At 45.7% G+C, this 20,243-nt stretch overlaps 1 protein-coding gene across 4 annotated transcripts in view; it reads right to left on the reverse strand.

Annotated features, from left to right (window-relative positions):
* Positions 1-1,066: 1,066 nt before the first annotated feature.
* FAT3 (FAT atypical cadherin 3) overlaps positions 1,067-20,243 on the reverse strand; it is a 639,398-nt gene continuing 620,221 nt past the window's right edge. For 3 of the 4 annotated variants that reach the window (XM_032852827.1, XM_032852825.1, XM_032852829.1), the window contains 6 exons: positions 11,740-11,893; positions 9,214-9,869; positions 5,609-5,722; positions 3,421-3,480; positions 2,832-2,867; positions 1,067-2,223 (listed from right to left, as the gene is read on the reverse strand). In XM_032852827.1, the coding sequence (XP_032708718.1) occupies positions 1,601-2,223; positions 2,832-2,867; positions 3,421-3,480; positions 5,609-5,722; positions 9,214-9,869; positions 11,740-11,893 (1,643 nt within the window). In that variant the 3' untranslated portion in view covers positions 1,067-1,600. The remainder of the gene's footprint in view (positions 2,224-2,831; positions 2,868-3,420; positions 3,481-5,608; positions 5,723-9,213; positions 9,870-11,739; positions 11,894-20,243) is intronic. The other variant, XM_032852826.1, reaches the window with a different exon arrangement.

The following is a 20,243-nucleotide window of genomic DNA, read 5'->3' on the forward strand; positions in this document are numbered from 1 at the left end:
TGGCTGCTGTGCACGCAGCCATAATCTGATTGAAGCAAAAGAGGAGAGTCACTCAACTTGGTAAGTTTCAGCCTCGAGGATGGGGTTACCGTATTTCTGCTGGAATGATTCTCCTGTCAATTTGGGAAACTCTTGGCCAAAGCCCACACGTCAGGAGAGAGGAGAACCCCGGGGAGGTGTAATTAAACATTACACATCTTTCAAATAAGAGTTTCATTCTGGAAAACTGTAACAAAATATTATTTCTTCAAAAACACAGTTTTAAGTCACTATAAATGGCAATACCAAAATAAAGTTAAGTGAACCGGAGCAAAATATGGCATTTGGTGTTTCTCTAACATTGTAGAGATCAGAGAAATTGGAAGGTCTGCCTCTGGCAGGATTTTTCAACATGGTCCTTATCCTAAAACCTTCACTTTCGCTTTCCTCAAGAGCAGCCTTATGGAGTGCAAGCACATAATTGTATATAGGCCCAGACACACACACTACTATAATCTATACACGAGAACTACTCTACTTTCTTCTTTTTGCAAACATAATTGCATTTATAGTGATGATGCTACCGATTTAAAATAACACTTGGATCTTATCTGCATTATCAAGAACTGTGATTATCCAGCTGAAAACTTTGAAAGTATATTTTTCCCTTTTCCCCCCTGAATTTGAATTCTGCTTACACCTCTAATTCCTCTCATTGTAGAGAACAGTGTATCAAAATACACTTTTTTTTTTCTTCCCTGATCCTCAGAACAAAAGCCAATTTCTGCAATAATATTAAAGTTGTAGCTATGGCCAGGAATATTTACTGGAAAACACAAAAACAGATAATCACATTCTTTCTAATGTTGGAACAATGTTAACCTTCTCCCCGACCCCCAAAATCAAGCCCAAGTATCCTCACATTCCTTCCATTGATACCTTTCTCAAAGATCATAAAGCCCAGCTATATTATATGGGATGCTTAACACAAACAAACAAAAATAACTAAGCATACAAACCATGTTACCCAAACTTAATTTTATAGCTGAAAACTGGACAGCTTATTAAAAAAAAATAGAGTTGACTTTAAAGGCTTCAGCCCATTTTCTTGTGTTTTTTTTTTTTTTTTTTAATAATATGTGTTTCTCTTTTCTTTCCCCTAAGAGACTAACTTTTCCAACCATCATAACTACTGTTTTCATCCCCTCCCCCCATTGGCTCAAAATGACATGCAGCAATGCGTCTTTGCTCGTTGCCAGTACTAATACTGCCCGCTCTGCTGCTGTAACCCTTCCCGGGTCCCAATACTGCACAAAGCCATATGAGATGGGCTGTATAACCCAGCAGGTGGTTTATTCCCCCTGTAGAAACTCGGTGCCCGTGCTTGGTCGTGAACGCAGGTACCTACTGCAAGGCTATCTGTCCGCGCTAAGAAACTCTCGGAGCCTTTTCTTTTCACCCAGCTGGACAGGAGCTTGCCCGTGACCACGGGACTCGTGAAGAAGTTCCCCGGGGGCAAGTCCCTGTTTCCGTCCGGCTGCTGGCCGTGCAGACCCGAGCCCCACCTCCTTCCCGCGGTTTGGCCCCGGACTGCGCCGAGGGCCCTGGGCAGGCACGCTGTCTACACTTGGGTCTGGTGCTGAGTCTCGAGGAAGGGAATGTGCAGGCTGGCGAGGCTGAGCTCTCCCACGCTTTCGTAGTCACTCACGGCGGCTTCGGAGTCGTCAAAGCCGCAGCCGGCCGACACATCCGAGGACGAGGTGCCTCTGGAATTGTGCAAGGATAGAGACGCGCTGTCGGCGGGGCCTGCCGTCTCCGCGCCCTGGTTCACGCCCACCGCAAAAGTACTAAATTCACAGGCGGCAGGTGGGCCCGCCAAATCCGTGTCGTTCGGGAATGGGTGGGGAGGGAGGTACTGGCTGGGGTGGAACTGGGGCCTCCTCCTGCAGTCGGGGCTCAGTGTGCTGGCCAGTGACACAGGCTGGGAGGGCGGCAGGGCCTCATACTGGTCTGCGAAGTCCTCAGGCAGGGGCGGGGGCAGCTGGTCCTGGTTCAGGAACTCCTCCTCGTGCGGGGGAGGGTACTCGCTGTCGATGTCATAGCCGCCCAGGTAGTAATCGCTCTCTAGCTCCCGCGTGCTGCCTTGCTGGGCCGACCCTCCCTCCTGGTTCTCATAGTTGGGCACTTCTTCTATGTCCGACAGGCGGGCCCCGGGCATCCAGTCGGAGGTGTCCCAGTGATAGGCTGTGGGAAAAAAGTCGTGACAGTCAATTTCCTCCAGACCTGAGCTGGGACAGGGCTCGGAAAAGGAACGGACGCAGGGAGCTGACATGCAATTAACATCCCAGAGATGCTAAGACTCCAGGGTCACGTGCATGCTCCTTCTAGGGCTCTATCAGGGACCCGCCATGCTCCGGCTTCCTAGACAGTGAGGCCATGGCGACTCAGAGAGAGGGTGCCTGGTGCCACAAGGGATGGCCTCCCAGGGCATGTAGAGTAAACCCGGTTCCCGCACCCCCTCCCTGCTAGCTTCTCTTCCTTTCTATATGCTAAATGTAGAGCAAGGCTGGCAGCATGCTCCCGGAGAGAGGAGGGGTGTGGGCCCTACTGCGGTCCCCGGAAGACAGGGAGATGTGCTGCAAATGGATGAAGGACACACACGGTGGGGAGGGCAGGGGAGGGATGCTGGTTGGACTCTTGCTTCCAATGCCAAGCACACAAGACACCTGGAACATGCAAAATGCAGATCAAAGAACCCCCGGAAAGGACGGAGGCAGAGGGACGGGGAAGAACGAACTCAGCAATTCAAAACGTGGAAGTGAAATGTTATGCTGGGGTCGTGGCAGAGTCACCTCGGTTGTACTTCTGTCCTTGGTCCATGATAGACACTGTTCAAATACAAAGCGAGAGGTAAACCCAATAATCTGGGCCAAATGAAGAGGGTAAAACAGAACATTTCAGATGACTTAAAAACATGCTCCTGTTTCTCCTCCTTGTTCTTGGGGGAATAAAAAGGTAAACCACACCTGTTCCCACCCCTAACTGTACTAAGTCACTAATAAAAGTTACCTGATTGAAATCAATCCCCATAAGATTACAGCTTGGAATGCTTTCTTAAGTATTTCCAGCTTATAATAGAAGCTCAGTACATACATGTTGAATGTAAGAACGAGTTTCTTAGTAATATGGATTCCAACTGATTTGGTACTCTTAGAAGGGCTTTTATAAAAAAGAGTACCTCATCTATTTAACAACTTACAAACTAGATTTTTTTTTTTCCTCCAGAATGGTAAAATTCACTCCAACCCCTAGAGAAACAACCAGTGTCCCCCGAGGTTGCCGACTGATTAAAAGCAACCCTGGATCAATGCAACAAGGAAGCCGAATTTCCAAAATGATAACTCTTTTACACGAGAGGCTATGGAAGAAAAAAGTAAATACCTTCATTCTCTATAGTGTCAACTACATTGTTGACAAGCTGAATGACAGTCACAATGGACGCTTGTGGCCAGGAAAAGCAGACAGAGGGGAAGGGAAGGACAGTTTCCGGTTAGTCACGTATTTCGGATAGAAGAGAACTTCTCTTCAAGACAATGGCAACATCAAAGGCACAGCAGGCAAACATCCAAAGCCTCCCCAGTCTGCCCATTAGGCAGTGTTTTGGTGCTCGCTTTTATCTGGGGGTCCCGGGGATCCTCAGAATGGAAGAGCCACGGCAGCAAATCTGGATCCGGTCCTCGGAAAGGCACGGTCGACAGGAAGGGCTGTATCATAAATTCACACCTCATGGCCCAATGAAATCAATCTAGGAAGGCAGTGGCTCATCAAGTTCAAGCTAATTTCTCATTAATAACTCCCAAAGGCTCTCAGGGGAAGACCTCGCTGTTCCCATGGATAATTATTTGTCAGTCAGCCATGCCGCTCTAAACCAAATGCCAGAGATGGAGGATCAGCTCTGCAGGATGGATGGTGTCAGGCTCCCATGATGGCACGGAGAGCCTAGAGCAAACCCAAGGCCCAGCGTCTTCCGGTAAAGCACAGACGGAAGTCAGCGTCTGGCCTCTGAAATCGTTAGACTCTGGGAAGGAGAATTCTGTGCTCCATATGGGGTTGCTTTCGCACCCGATACCAGCAGGTTGCCAGAGAGGCAATCAGGCTTAAAATTCAGTTGCTGGAAATTCCTACTACCACTCACTTTCATCAGGAATGATCCAGAAGGTTGAGCATGAAGGGTCAAATGCGTGAGCTTAAGGGCGCACAGAGCAGAGCCCGTGAGAACTGTCAGCCAGGTAGCATCACGAGAACTCTGGCCAAAGTGGAAGATATCTGTTCTCGGCTGCTTCTATACAAAATGCCAAGCAGCACCAGCTTTTCTTTGGTTGGAGACAAGGGAAGGAGTAAGCATCAAGGCAAACAGATCTGGAGGTATGACCCTGACCTTCTGGGAATGGTCGGAAGAAAGCCACTGTTACGTGGTTTGTTACCTCAGCAGTCAGATACAAGCAGGCTCTGTACCTCTCTGGAATGCTGGGTATCGGGGTAGAAGAGATTGGGGGACAAGGGTCGTGAAAATAGACTATTTTACTTCCGTAATTGTATCTATGGCCTTGGAGCTCCCCTTTTCCTCTATTTACCTGGGGTGCAAAGACTACATCTTTTCCTTTTTTACTTCTGGGCTCAAAATACTCAGCACACGGTTCAGCACGTAGGAGAAACGTGGCATGCATATGGGTTGTGTGATTACGTTAATTGATACATATTCAATTTTTGCCAATGGCTTATTGGGAGGGAAATGAAATAAGGTACTGACTAAGAGAATGTTGTCTCTGGGGATGACTACTGGAAATTAGTCTTAATTCACTCCATATAGTAAATTCTCACTGTTTTGTGACCATTTCTGCCACACCTCCTGGCCTGGGGAGACCAACCCATCCTCCAGAGCAGGTTCCTGAGCTCAGAAAACCCAGTCCAGCATTAGGACCCTCTCCATAAAGATAAGTTCACAAGGGTTGATGGCAGCTTTGGAGTGTCAGTGAGGCCCAGGAACCATATGGAATGTCCATTTTTCTAAGGAGCTGATTGACAGTCACAGTTTTCATAGAGACTCCAAAGGCCCATGACCTCGGTTGCTGATAAGGGGACTTTAGCTGAATGACAACGCCACTTCTAGGGGAAGGAGGTTCTATGGGAAGGAGGTCTTACCGCTAAAGGAATTTCTAATGATGCAGGGAGGTTGAATACACAGTGAAGGGTGACCAGATCACCAGTTGTAAAATAAAAAAAAAAAATAATAATAAATAAATAAATAAATAAATAAATAAATCAATCACAGTTTTCTAGAGAGGATCATTTGGGATGAGGTGGTTCCAGCAGGAAAAAATCAAAGCGGATGCATTCTTGGAGGTCACGGAACTTGGTCCACCTCTGACAAGGATCCCAGGCCTACCCATAGCATGTGCTCCTGCCGTGATGACACCCCACAACGGGACCAGCCCAAAAAGCTGGTGAACATGCTCTGAAGTCCATGATCAGGCCCAGAAACAGAACTGGTCACCGTACCCTCCTCCCTACCCACTGTCAGCACAGGGGGCAAAGCCACAGGGGAACACAGCTACTACCGAGGGCTTACCATTGTCGTCGCCAGAATCCGACTGGAAGGAGCTCAGGGACTGAACCTCAGAGTTGCTGCCTTTATTGCTGCCTGCGAAGCAGGTCACTTCTCCGGGATCATCGACCCCTTTGTCTTTGCGGACAGCCAGAGAGAAAGCAGAAATGACACCGGTTACCTTGTGCAGATGTCTAGCCCGCCTGCCCCCAAAGTTCACTTCTCCGAGCTCTTTCATTTGCTTCGAGAAAATAATTTAGCTCCACAATAGAAAATTGATTGTGCCACTGGGGGCAAAGGTCTGTCAATCAAGTGATTTACGTTATGGATTCGAAACCCTTAACCTGTGGTAAACGAGCTTCCAGATCGCTGACAGCCAAAAGGAACTGTTGCCTCCTCAAAGCAAGGTGACTAAGTGAAGAGTGAAGGCAGGATGAAGCGGCCGGGCTGCTTTTTGCCATTCAGAGTTAATTTAAATCATTTACATGAACCGACATGGTGTCAACACCAGGTTAAACGAGATTACTTATAAAATAAGGGTATAAATATTTTATAGGTAAGAATGCCATTACATTCATCCCAACTTTCATCTCTGGGGAGCGAGTGGAGTGCTCTGTCTTGCCTCCTAGAGGGCAGCGTCACACCACTTTTGGGAACAACGGTGTTTGGAATCTGTGCGGTAAGAGGGCAGTCATCGGTGTGGACCTGTTCTCATCTGCCCACTTCCCCCTTTTGGCTATCCAGAGACAGCCTGAACAACACACACACACACACACACACACACACACACACACACTCTCACTCACTCTATAGGGCTATTTTCTTATTTGATGGACTAAAGAAAGCAATAAAAACAAGCCATATCTTGAAGTTGTCAAGTAAAAAAATGAATTAGTTGCCTAGATATTGTCTTGCCAGCTAACTCTGCCTTGCTTAACAAAGAAGGAAATCTACTCAATAAAAACATAACAATACTTTGGGGGGAAATGTGAGTTTTGGCCTGAGGTAAATTCTGGAAATAAAGCTGTCACATTAGGAAGCGAGTAGAGGAGAAGGATCACCAGGAGAAGCTTCAAATCATCACGAAACATGATGGGAAGAAGAGACAGGGACTTGTGATTAAGGGAGCAGTTGTTCCCTTTGTGACGGTGGAAATCACTGTTTCCTTCACAAAGGGTGAGGTTAATATTGGGTACTGAGACTCCACATCCGCTGTCAGATGCCGAAAGCACAGAGGGACCAGGAGCTGGATAAACAATTGATCTAAGCGGAGAGAGACGCCTGAGAGGAGTTCACCTCCCAACAGCCATGCTGCCCCAAATACCAAGATATGTCTCAGAAAAGCAGCGGGTAATGGCCGGGCTTAGCGCCAAACACCAGGAAGGGAACAACAAATGATCCATCCAGGTGAAGGCCGTGCATAAAACTCCTTCCTCCACCTCATTTATTCCACCCTCTCTTTTTTCATTGTTAAATGAAAAACAGCCTTTCCAAGAGCTGGTGGACTGGCAAGGCTTTAGTGAAGTCATTTGACAGGGAATGCATTTATAGTGAAAATCCAAGGGCAACAACTTACAAGAGTGTCTACAGGAAGACAGACTCCGCAGATAGTGTGGTTGGGTGGCCCCAGAAAAGAACCTCTTCTGTCATCAGGGGTCCTCTCCCAGTTTATCCCTCTCCCTCCTGCTAAAGCTCCCAATAGGAGTGTTGGTAAGAGCACAGGCTGTGGACCGTGATGGGCCTGGTCCTAGTGCTCATCACTCCTTCTACTAGCTATTTGTTCTTAAGCTGCTATCTCACCCAACTACTCCTTCAATTGGGTGCCCACATGGGCCTCTGGGAGGATTTAAGAACATCCAACATATGGCAAACCTGCTGCTTCCATTGTCTCCCCAAAGCTCTTTGTCCTTAATGTTTACATTCTGGATTCTCTCTTGACGACCCACTGAAACACCCTTCAGATGACCAAAGATCTTCTAGGTGTCAAGCACACTGCTGTTGTTGTTTTTTTCTTAAGCCTGTGCCCTTCTGAACCATTTTACAGTACTCAACCCCACTAACCTTATCGACAGTCTTGGCTTCTGCACAGCTGGCATGTCCTCTGTCCCTGCTCTCTTTGTTGGCAACTGTTTGCCTCCCTTCTTGGCCTCTGCCTTCTGCCCACCTCCCACATGTGGGCATCTCCAAGTTCTTTTGGAGGTCCAGTCTGGCCATCTTTATTCTCGCTCCCTCGGTGAGCTCATCACTGCCCCCTTCCCCAAGATTTAACCATTGTGCATCCAGATGATGTCCAAACTTTCATCTCTAGCCTCCTCTTTCTCCTGAACAAGAGAACCTGTCAGGTAATCTTCATGTGCCCCCTACCCTCATCAAGCTGCTTCCTGTTTCTGGAAGGCCCTCTCCAATAGTTTCTGACCAAGATCTAACTTATGCTTGAAGACACAGCAGGAATTCCCCCTTTCTCCCCAAAGATGCCCTTCACCTCCTCTGCTCATAGGCTCTCCAGCGTCACTTGAAAACAGTGTTCCCCCAACCCTCTACCCCAACATGTATCATAGTACTAAAACCCCAGCCTTTGGAAACTCCTGCTACAAGGGCAAATCTGCTGCTGAAATATAAAGCCATATGGTCTGATGAAAAGCCACAGGTTATAATAGAGCTTGCCTTAGCTTCATCCTCACCATATTAGGACAGGGAAATCAAGCACCATTGCTCAATTAGATGTTCATTAGCTGTTCATGGAAGATAGCTAACTAGTCTCTGCTTTCCCTCCTCTTTGGTCCTTTTTAGTCTGTTCTCCATGGGTCAGTCAGGGCCATCTTTCAAAAATGTAAATTGGATCATGCTGCTTCCCTGCTTAAAAACTTGCACTCGTGTTTCCATTAAAATGCATTCACTTTTCCTTGTTGCTCACCAATCTCCAACTACCTTGACCTCCTTTCTGTTCTTCAGCATGTCAAGGCCTTTCCCACCACAGAGCATTTGCACCTATGGCTCTCTGGCTAGAATATTGCCCCATGAGGCCTGAAGGAGAGGGAAATACCACTACCTGGACTGAACTTTTCCTACCTTGAGGTTCACCCTCTTATTTCATGGATGCTGCATTCCAGCCAAACAGAATGTCTGGTCTTCCAGTTGTGTGGGTCCCTCTGCCTTTCCCCAGACATTTAATCCACCATGGTCCAACTCAGTTTTCTCTCTGCTCCTCTCAAGTCTTCACCTTAAGTCTAGAAATACTCTCTTCTTCTGACCTTCTGGAACACGTTTTCTGTATATCACTTCTGTCACCACACTGCTTGCATTACACCAATGCCATGCTAGTGTGAGTATAGCATGGGTTTTTAGAGCTGGCGGCTCTGGATTGGCCCACCAGTTCTGCTGCCTCTTCCTAGCTCTGTGGCCTTGGACACCTGATGCATGCTCCCAGAGCCTCACTTTCCCCATCTGTCAAAGAGGGTTAAGAACCAGAGCGATTTTTCTGGACACTCAGTGCCAGAACATGTCACAGGGAGTGCCCTGCCCAGGCGGGTTCTCTCTCCTTTACCCGATTTCCTTCCCCAGTGCCAGGCACACCACAGCTCCCAGCGAAAGTAAAGGCACAAGCAGACCCACGAAGGCCTCCTACTCACTGTCGGTTCCTGCGTCCCAGCCATTCTTCCGGATGGAATCGCAGTCCGAGCGGCAGGGCGACACAGCAGGCAGGTTGGGAGCCACGCTGCACACGACTACACCACGCCTGGCCGTCAGGATGCGCGGGGACTCCGGGTGGAACGTGGTCATCTCCTGGTGCTCGCCCCCCAGCCCGTCCACGATCTTATCCAGGTTGCTCCTGGAGTCGCTCTGGAAGCACGGCGTGTAGGCCATGGGGCGCACGGGCACCTGCGGGGGCCCCACCTCCTGGTAGACGTTGCGGCCGTCCCCGCTGCCGCGCAGGTTCCGGAACGGGATGCCGTTGCTCTTGTTGAGCAGGGCGGCCGTGGCGGGGTCCTGCACCAGCGTGATGTTGTTGCGCGAGTAGTTCTTGCGGAAGACCTTCTTGCGGAAGACGATGAAGAGGATGACCAGGATGAAGATGACGAAGAGGACCACGGCGATGCCGATGAGCTCCTCCTTGCCCACGTACGAGTGGCCGGCCTGGATGTTGGGCACGACCACGGGCCGCAGCCCGCAGTACTGGCCCACGTAGCCTGGCGTGCAGTTGCATACGAAGGAGCCGAACACGTTGACGCAGGAGCCCCCGTTCTCACACTCCTCCCGCTCGCACTCGTTGACGTCCTCCTCGCACCTTCGGGACAAAACACAAAACCCCTCTCAGACAGCGGGCCACGCAGCACTGTTCACGGCGGCCTTCTTTACAAAGAAGTACAGCGCCCCAAAGTCATGTGAAGCGAGACAAAGATAGAGTGATGGTGTGCGTGTGTGCGTGTGTGTGTTGGCGGGGGAGGGAGGTGGTGGGCACCGCAGCAGGTGGCCCGAGTTGTCAGGGTGAGTTAAGGTACTTCTCCCAACCAACCGGATCTCTCCCAGATAGTCCGACCCCCTCCAGACGACAGTAGGGCAAAAGACGTCGGGAGGGAAGAGGAGAAAGAACAGATGTTGTTGGAGAGGGACTGGTCTCCAAATCCTCGGGGCCGGATGCACTTCAGGGTTTAAATTTTTGCAATTTGAGAAATGTCATGCAGTACATGTCTTTCCCGTTCTGTAACACACCCACCCCACTACTGGAACTGGTGCTGCCATAGGACCCCAGAATGAAACTATACCATGCCTCTATGACAAAATATACGGACATTCACACTAAATCAGAGAAATAAAGACTAGAGATAGTCTTGGAGCAGTTTTGGCCGGTTTTGCCACCAAATTGGTTTGCCACTAACTTATCCTAAACCCTTTTAGTTCCCTGAGCTGCTAAGATTGAACTGCAGAGGAAAAGCAATGAACCTGTATAACTTATACAGGCTTTCCCAAGAGGAAGAAATCCTTGGTTCAACAGTTCCGGTAATTTTAGGTCCCTCTGGGAACTGTGTGTGTGTGTGTAGGGTGCATAACAGAGAGAGTGGACAGGTGGAGGGCTAAAGATCTATATATCTTACAGATTCTGTGCTTACCATAAAGGTTAGTACTAATGCAGATGACCAGGAAAAAAGTGATTAAAGCATTCTAAAGAAAAATAATTAAATCAACTTTATTCTTTTTAAAGCAATCCGTGACTCCCATTGAGTATAATTATAAGGCAAACATTTCAGTCCTTTTCTTTGTTAGTTTAACATTACATGAGAACATAGACCTTACTCCTTCACTTTTCTTTTCACTTCAGCAATTGTTTTGGTGTGTTCTTTTAAAAGGTGTGATCATTTATATCTTTGGTAATCCACCACCTTTTAAAATGTAGTCAAACGTTCCTAATTTGAACAGATTGAGGCCAGGTCATTTGGAAATTAGAATCACAGAGTATTTAAAAATAAATGTAGCTTTATTACTTTAAATTACATCCAACCATTCAAAGTCCTCTAAGTATTTCCTGGTAAAGTCCTCGGGAGATTTGCTTTAATGAATACATAAGACTGATCTGTAATTAGAATATCACTTGCTTGAGATTACATATATATACTTCTCAAATGATCAAGGATGGTTGGAAGTGGCGTTTTACTAAGAGCTTAAAACATTCCCTTTCCATTTGGCTCACACCTTAATTTCCCTCATTTCTTGGGGGAGAAAGAGTTTGCAAAGGAAAGGTAGGCTCTAGTTTCTCAGAATGATCATAAAACATTAGGTGGTAGAGTCCAGTTAATGAGTTCTGGGGAAATGGGTAGTATGTCTGTCTCCGAATTATACTGGAAATATAAGAGGTCATAGATGATTTTCTTTAAAAGAACTGTTTTCCTAACTACAGAACACATAGTAATTATGTAAAAATTTGCAAATAGAGACGCATAAAGTTAAAAAAGTATAAATTACTAACAACCCCATTACCCAGAGATAATCCTTGTTAACAGTTATATCATTTGTAAGCCCTCTTTTTGTAAAGATATTAACCTTATGCCTGTCCTACTAGTGGTAGGTAAGTCTTTTATCCCCTCTAATTGTTTACTGTTTGGCTTTCTTAGCAATAGGAAGCAGAGGAGAGGAAGGCTTGTTTGCACAATCTCACTTACGTGACTCCAGTGAGCCCAGCTTTGCAATTGCAGATGAAAGTGTTCCCTATGGGGTCGCAGGAGCCTCCGTTCTGGCAGGGGTTTGGGAAGCAAGCTGTGATCTCCGACTCACAGTTTCTTCCGGTGAACTGTGAGAGACAGGTACACTGATAGCCTAGAGAGACAGAGGTCCTCATGAGCCACAGTGCCATTGGCAATGGTTGGAGTGCAGGGACTTGGCCATCACTCCCCTTCCCGACTCCTCCTTAACCAAATCTTCGGTGGGGCCCAGATTCCAAAGTTGATTATCGTATTGGTTATTTTGAACTTGGGACTCATTTGCCACAAAAATGCCAAGTAACGCTTTGGATCCCCCACTAGTCCACAAAAACACACCTAATTAACCACAGGCCTAAATGAGAGTGAGACTGGTAAGAGACACCCAAGGAACAGACTCGGAAGAGCAGAGGCCAAGATGGGGAGAAGATGCTTTCCCCAGCACACTCCTTCATAAAAGGCAGGATGCTTCCAGGGATAAGCACTTTACCCAAGATACCATGCAAGCTCCTTTCCTGAACCCCTCTCCCAACCCCATGCCCCTTCTCTGCTTAGCCAAGAACCGCAATTCCCACCTGGAGAGGAGGTGAGGGGAGGACAGGTAACATGCGGATATATATTGACTCAAATGAGCCTCAGTTTCACAGATGCACGGGGAAATGGAAGAATCCCAGCCTGTATTTGGTCCCTGATTTTCACATCTTTGTCCACTTTCTCTATTTCTACTCATGAACCCATCAGGAGGAAATGGGGGGTAGCATCCTTACCACCAGGAATATTAAGTGTCAGAGAAGGTAAGATTCTAAGAGGACAGTGGCATTATTTACCTCTCAGAGATGGAAGGGATGAATAATTAGTAAGGGTTTTCTTTTGCTTACTTAAAAAAAATTAAAATTCCTTTTCCTATTAAAGGTATAATGCACATAGTAAAGAGTCCGATGGTTCTCTAAGTCCCACTTAGTACAACAGCAGCCCTACATGCCATTGAACAGGAAAGCTGACATTTGAACAACATGGGTTTGAACTGCCTCTGCTCACTTATGCATGAACTTTTTACAGTTCGGTACTGTAAATGTATTTTCTCTTCCCTATGATTTCCTTAATAACATTTTCTTTTATCTAGCTTACTCTATTGGGCGAATACAGTATATAATATGTAGAGCATACATGATATGTTTTTATTGGCTATTATGTATTTGGTAAGTCCTCATGTCAATAGTGGGCTATATTCAGAGGTTAAGTTTTGGGGAGTCAAAAGGTATACAGAGATTTTGGCTGTGCAGGGGATCGGCGTCCCTAACTCTCATGTGGTTCAAGGGCCAGCTGTACTTACTGCTAATTCAACACCGAACTCTTCATGAACTAGTTCTCTCTGGGTGTTGCTGTTTGGCCTGGTGTTCTGTATTTTTATACGCTGGAGAAATCTTCCCTCTGAGGCCTTCTGACTGACAGCCTCTGAGGCTGCTGTCCCTGGGATCGCCCTCTCAGCTCTCCTGGGCTGGATCTAGTGTTTTTGGTATCCCTTATCTTCCTAATTTCTTGGCTTACTCTCTATTTCCTTAGGATCCATCCTACGGTAGCTGAGAAAGGGTTTGCAGGTCAATGTTGTGAGACCGTGCATAGCTGGATATGTCTTTACTTCACCCTTACCCCTCTTTGGTAGGCTGTGCCCAGAATTCTGAACAATTCCTTCCATGTGGCCTTCGAGAAATCCAAGGCCTTTTGGTCCCTGAAGTTTGTACGGGACCTGGTTTCTTTTCCTCTACAGCAACATGGAGGATCTACTCTTGGCCCCCAATTTTCTGAGATTTCACCATGATTTTCTGTAGTGTGGGTTTATTTCAATTGGCCCTGGGGACTCTGGAAATTCTTGTCCTTTAACTTCTTCAGAAAATTTAATTATTTCATTGATGATTTCCATTCCTTTGTTTCCCCTCTTCCGTCTTTATGGAAGTTTTATGATTTGGATCTCAGATCTCCTGGACCTTCCTCTAATTATTTTTCTTATATTACATCTCCATGGGGTTTTTTTTCTGTGCTTTCTGAGATTCTCATCATCTGAAACTTTTACTGAGATTTTCATTTATGTTGTCATTTTCCAGGAGCTCTTTTTTTGTTCACTAAGGTTTCCTGTGTGTGTGTGTTTAAACAATAGCACCATAGCATCCTGCTCATATTTTGTGGTTACAATATCTTATCTCTAGAGGTTATTAATATTTTTATGAAGTTTTCTCCCTGCATAGTTTTGTCCAGGTTGTTTTTTCTCTGTTTCTTTGCTTTGGTCTCTGCAATGGTGAATTTCATGTGTCAGTGGGACCAGGGTATGGTGTCCAACTGTTGGACAAACACCAGTCCAGGTGATGGTGTGAGGGTATCTGTGGATATGATTAATACTTACAATTAACTGACTTGAAGCAAAGCTGATTACGCTCCATGATATGGGCTAGACCTCATTCATTCATTTGACTGCTTTAAGACGGAGGAATTCTGCAGCAACAGAAATTTTGCCTGAGTTTCTAGCCTGCTGGACTGCCCTATAATTTCAAATTCAAGACTACAAAATCAATTCTTCCCTGAATTTCCAGCCTCTTGGCCTACCCCATAAATCGGTGATTTGCCAGCCCCACAATTGTATGAGTCAATTCCTTAAAACCTATCTATCTGTCTATCTATCATCTATCTAACCATCCTATTGGTTCTGCTTCTCTGGAGAAGCTTACTACATTCTTTATCTTCCAAATTAGAGGATTTCCTACCTTGTCTGGCAATCCCTCCTAATCAGCTCAGATCGCAGAGTGGGACAGCAGGAAATTAGAAATCTGATGGGAAGCTCTGAGCACATGAGTGGGGTTTGTCAACTGTGATACTGTGATACTGTTTCAGTACCACTGGGTTGGTAAATTTCCCCACTTATGACCCTTATCACTTGCCCAGAGGGAGAGTGAAGGCCTGGTTTCTAACATTCGGAGGACTGGATGGTGGGAGAGGAGGGATGGCTGTGGGTCTCAGCATCCAATGAACACATGAGATTCACTTCTACCCACCCCAGTTCTGACCAAGTGCAGGGCAGACCCAGGCCCTCCCTGCACCCTGTCTTCTCACCCCTGCAATCCACCATCACCTTCAGGCTCTGCCAGGGCATGGAGGGGCGTGATCACCTGGCTGCATAGAGAGAAGGCGGGAATCTAGGTTTCTGACTGCCTCTCAAACAGGTTTTTGACCAATTCTTATTTTCAGCACTTCTCCCCATCTCTTACCTTTCTAGAAGTGATTAATGCCTCCCATTCCTGAGCCTTTTGGGGATTCAGTTCCCAGACTCCCTTCTGCTGGTCAACATTTCAGCCTCTCGAAGCTTTACTTCTCTCTTCCTTACCACCTGTCCCTTTGCCTCCCACCTTCACCCTTGGTTGATGCTGTCTCCTTTTCAAGTCCCCTTACTCCTCAGGGCTTCTGGCTTATGAAAATGCTCTTACTCATGTGGTGGTGGGATTGTGATGGAGAGCGCCACATTACCTGGAAGTGACCAATGAGACTTTCCTCATTTCTAAGATCTTTTGTAAATGCTATAAATAACCATTCTCACTCTTAGCTGAAGGGTTCTTGGGCTAATCTCTGTTCCCCGGTGACTGAGGTTGAGATTTTATAGATTGATTTTTTAAAGTTTATTTATTGATTGATTGATTGATTTTAGTAATCTCTACACCAAACAGGGGGCTCAAACTCATGATCTCGGAGATCAAGAGTCACATGGTCTTCCTGCTGAGCCAGCCAGGTGCTCCTATAGATTGATTTCTATAGGTATAACATAGTTAAAAATCTCTGGATTGAAATAGTATGTATGCTCGTTTATGTGTACTCAACCCACAATACAGAGATCTCTCACATTTAGGGGGAACTTATGACTGTCTGGGTGTTCCTACATTCCGAGAAAGACTTGCCTTTGGGAGGCAGGTGCAGGAGGCAAGAGAGAACTCTTTACATTCACAAAAGGAGGGGGCCGTGTGGTCCCAGCCTCCCCGGTACCAAGAAGCACAAAGGGCCAGAGACTGAGGCTCCGACAGAGACACGGTGCTCTTGAATGCAACAACAGTGAAACACCAGGGAACTAACTCTTAAGGAAAGAACGTTGTTGATGCAAACTGTGTCCAAAGGCAGTCGACCTGATGTCTGCAGACAGGGTGCATGAGTCTGAGGTATGCTTGCTTTAAGTTATGCTGACTGGAATTTTTTTTTTTTTTTCCAATTTGGGAAGCTGCTCGCCCTAATGGAGTCAAATGCGATTGATGAAAACAGTTAGAACTGGGAAAAATGTATCTTTGTGTCACCTGGCTAGTCCTTGGCCAGAAAAGCATGCCATTTAGAGGTAGAGTAACCTGTGAGGATGAATTAGACTCCCTTCTTGATTAAAGGAAGGGACGCCACAACCACAGGAGAGAACTTAAAGGAACATCAGTGATGAGGTGGGAGGGAAGCCAAAGGAGCAATCTAAGGCAAGGTGGGTTGGGGTGGGTAAAACTCCCCCCTCTCCAGCTCCTACTGGCAAGCTTCCTACAATTCCCCAAATAAAGCCACAGCAGAAGACGTTGGGGGGAAGGGAGGCACAAGGAAGTCCTGTCTGGAAATAAGGGACATTTGAATTACTATCATGGAAACTGGATTCTAACTAAGGTCATGGGTTTGATTTCTTTGATTTGATGTCTCGGTGCCTTGGAAAATCAGAATTTAAAATGAGGCAATACCTCTAGTGCACTATTTTACTCCCACACATTCCCTTCTGCATTTTGTCATTTTCATTATCTTTTGTGGGCTAGCTAGTGTTACTGGATGCGGCTGCCAGGCTGACTGATTAACCTATTCACTGACTGAGTGCCTAAGCCACAGGCAATGGTTGGCTGGCGCCTGCTCACAGCGTTGTGAGAACCGACTGCTAAATGGTCAGGAATTTGGCAGGCCCGTTGTCATACCCTTGGTAACCTGACGTGAGTCACGGTGGGAGTATCTACATTACAGAAATCAACAAACACTATCAACTAGGGCTTTGATTTCTAGAGAGCTGGTTCCCAGCACACCCTGCAAGAGGGACTAAGGCGGGCACTGGGGATATAAAGATAAAAATACACTATCTACACACATAAAGGCAGCTACAAAACCACCATGAGAGCAGGCACGGGGTGTGGCAGGAGTACAGAATGGGAACATTGGATCTAGGCTGGAGCAAACCACACCTGACAGAGGGGGTCTCTGCTTTACATCTGAAGATGATGATGTCAATGACGAGGATAGCAGCTGACACTTGTATGACGTTTATTCTGTGCCAAAAACAGTTCCAAGCACTTCACATCTACTAACTCATCTAATTTTGAAAAGAAGCCTGTATTGGAGGTACTATTTTTCCTCCCATTTTCTAGATGAGGAAACTAGGGTACAGAGAAGCTGATTACTTGTTCACGATCATGAAGCTAGTGTGGATCTGACTCCAGAGTCCCCAAACTATTCAATATCCTCTGAACTGTATTTTTAACAACTGTACTACATTACAGTCTCTTTCTGGATTCTCTGCTTATCCAAAGACAGAAGGAAGCTGTCTGGTATCTGCTTGCACCATCTTAAAACCATGGGGCAAAGGAGGCAGAGAATGGAAAAAAATAATGCTCGTAGAACCTTGAATTTGGAGTTTTTATGTTAACACAGTGAGAGGGGAAAGTGACTGGATCTTATTTTAAAGTGGTCAGATTTTTCTTTAAATGAAAGAAGAGTGAGATCTATTGTGAAAGAGGTTTCTAGGTCAAGAGTCACTGTTATCACAAAGTTTTCCTTATGATCTCATTCTCCTGGCTTGGACCTATTATTAGTAATTTTAGAATATCAATAAGTCTGCCACAGTGATACTAAGGGATCTAATGCTATAGTGGTTTAAAATCACTCTGAGTCATTTTATGAAGGACCACAATAACCCTAGGAAGGAAAAATGAAAAGCCCTATTAACATTTCAACTCCATAGGGGCTGGAGAGGTTAGTGGTTCGTTCGAGTACATATAACCGGTAACTGATTGAGCTTGAGCTTGAATCCAGGCTTCCAGATTCTCATACATTTCTACAAGATGATATTGGCATTGAAACTCATCAGGAGCAGGAACTTATCACTAGCTAGGAATGAGGAGGGGATTGTACTTAGACCCCACAATGCTCCAGGGAAATAAGGAAGATGGACATCAGACATCCCTCTGGGAGCCAAATAATCATTAAATAGTAAGATACGGGCGTCATAAAGTTTCTGCTCTTACCAAGCATTACCATATGTAGGTCTAAAATACAAATCAAGGGCAGGGGTTGGGGCACCTAGGTGGCTCAGTTGGTTAAGCATCTGCCTTTGGCTCATGTCATGATCCTGGAGTCTTCGGATCAAATCCCATGTCAGGCTCCTTGCTCAGCAGGGAGTCTGCTCCTTCCTCTCCTTCTGCCCCTCTCCCTGCTTGTGCACTCGGGCTCGTGCTCTTTCTCTCTCAAATAAATAAAATCTTAAAAAAAAAAAAAAAACCTCCTACAAATCAAGGAAACGGAATTTCAAGAACTATCCAGGCATTATTTGACCACAAATAATATTTTAACACTTTGCAAATGTGAAAGAAAAATAAAATGCAGTGGATATTATCCAAGTCTTATTAAAAAGAGTAGTTTTTTGTTTTTTGTTTTTTTCCCCCAGGGTTAGGGGAGAAGGCCAAATAAGGAAATTATTAGCAAGAACAACAGCTTAGGGGTGCCTATGTGGCACAGTCGGTTAAACAGTTGACTCTTGGTTTCAGCTCAGGTTATGATCTCAAGGTCGTAAGATGGAGGCTTGTTTTGGATTTCCCGCAAATCTGCTTCACATTCTTTCTCCCTCTCCCTCTCCCTCTGCCCCTCCCGCTTGGGCTCCCCCTGTCTCTCTAAAATAAATAAATCTTTCAAGAAAATTTAAAAAAGAACAACAGCTTATTATGCACTAGGAAAACGTAAAGAACATTCTATGCATTAACTCATTTAATTCTTGACAATGACCCTATGTTGTAAGTACTATTATTACAGTTATTTCAGAAATAAGGGAACTGAGGCTTAAATAAGATGGTTTGCCTGAAGTTACATAGTCAATAAGTGGCAGACACCGCTTAAAGCAGTTCCCAGGTTCAAAAAATACAAATCATATTCTTAGCATTGGATACACGTTACAAAAAAGTAATACTGTTAGAGCCTCTCTTGCCAGAATCCTGGCAAAGTGAGAAGTGTATTTTTAAGCCTTGCCTCAAAGCTGTGCTCTTATTTACAATCCTCTAGTTACAGTAGATGCAGATGGCTTTGAAATCAGCACCCAGACCAACTTAAAATGCCCCCTCCTTTCCTCGTTCAAAGAAAACCCGCAAAACCTATTAAATGCAAAAAATAGAAACGGCTTAAGCAATTACAGAGTGACTGTGGGCTGGGTAAGCAAATAGTCAAGATCATTTCTATCTGACTCCTTTGACTTATTAGTTGTTCTCCAAGCTGATTCATCCAGGTAATGGCCCCAACCCTCAGCCTTGCTCTAAGTGACATGATTCCAATCAGGTATGGCTGCCCCGATAAGGTGACATCTGCCTGGTGCACAAAGGTGGACATAATGACAAATGTCAGCTGGCATTTGGGATCTGAAGTCAGTATCAACCACTACGTTGCTGGATTATGGATTTCATCTAAAGACTCTAAGAGCTCACGTGATCTGGGGAGGCAGCCATAAGGGGTTAGGGAGTTTCTGGGTCCTTTTAAGTTCTGGCTGTTACCCACCAGCCAGATATGGTCACAGCTGAGCTGCCTGGCCTCCAGGAAACTCCCTATTTTTATCTGGTAATTGAATCTCACTAATACCCACTTCATGGAGGATAACAAGGCTTTTGGATTCATCAGCTACAATGTTGCACACACACATTAGGTGCTTTGTTGTTATAATTATTATAACTACCATGGATTCTGAAATCAGCTGCGTTTCTGTGTTGCCCATCAACCAAAAGACTGAAAGCCATGGGAGTTTCTTACTCTGACTTTTAGGCTAAATCTTGGGAAATCCTGAAACGTCTAGTCTGTGTGAATCTCAATAAGCATGAGAAAACTCATACTTAATTCAGTGGGCCCATTATGAGATGTTAATCACAAGTGGGGAGGAGGTTTGGCTGTAGAACATGGCCTCTGTCATTCCTGTGTTTTACCACGCAGGGTGCAGAATGACCTTTGAAAGTGAGACCTGTAACTTTCCCTAGGACAGCTTGCTTACATTTCAACCATTGTATATTGGGCTGAGCTTCTAGCATTTTTCTTTGAGGATCTGGAAACACGTAATGTGTTAACAACATTAGGCACACAGTAAATTCTCACGTTCCAGCATGTTCTTTTGTGTTTGCACACACCTTGACTGTTTTTGGGTTTTGAGAGTTTGGGTGTTTTTTTTTTTTGTTTTATAG

Source organism: Lontra canadensis, unplaced genomic scaffold (genome assembly GCF_010015895.1).
Source record: "Lontra canadensis isolate GAN:19392208 unplaced genomic scaffold, GSC_riverotter_1.0 scaffold7, whole genome shotgun sequence".
Taxonomy (NCBI): domain Eukaryota; kingdom Metazoa; phylum Chordata; class Mammalia; order Carnivora; family Mustelidae; genus Lontra; species Lontra canadensis.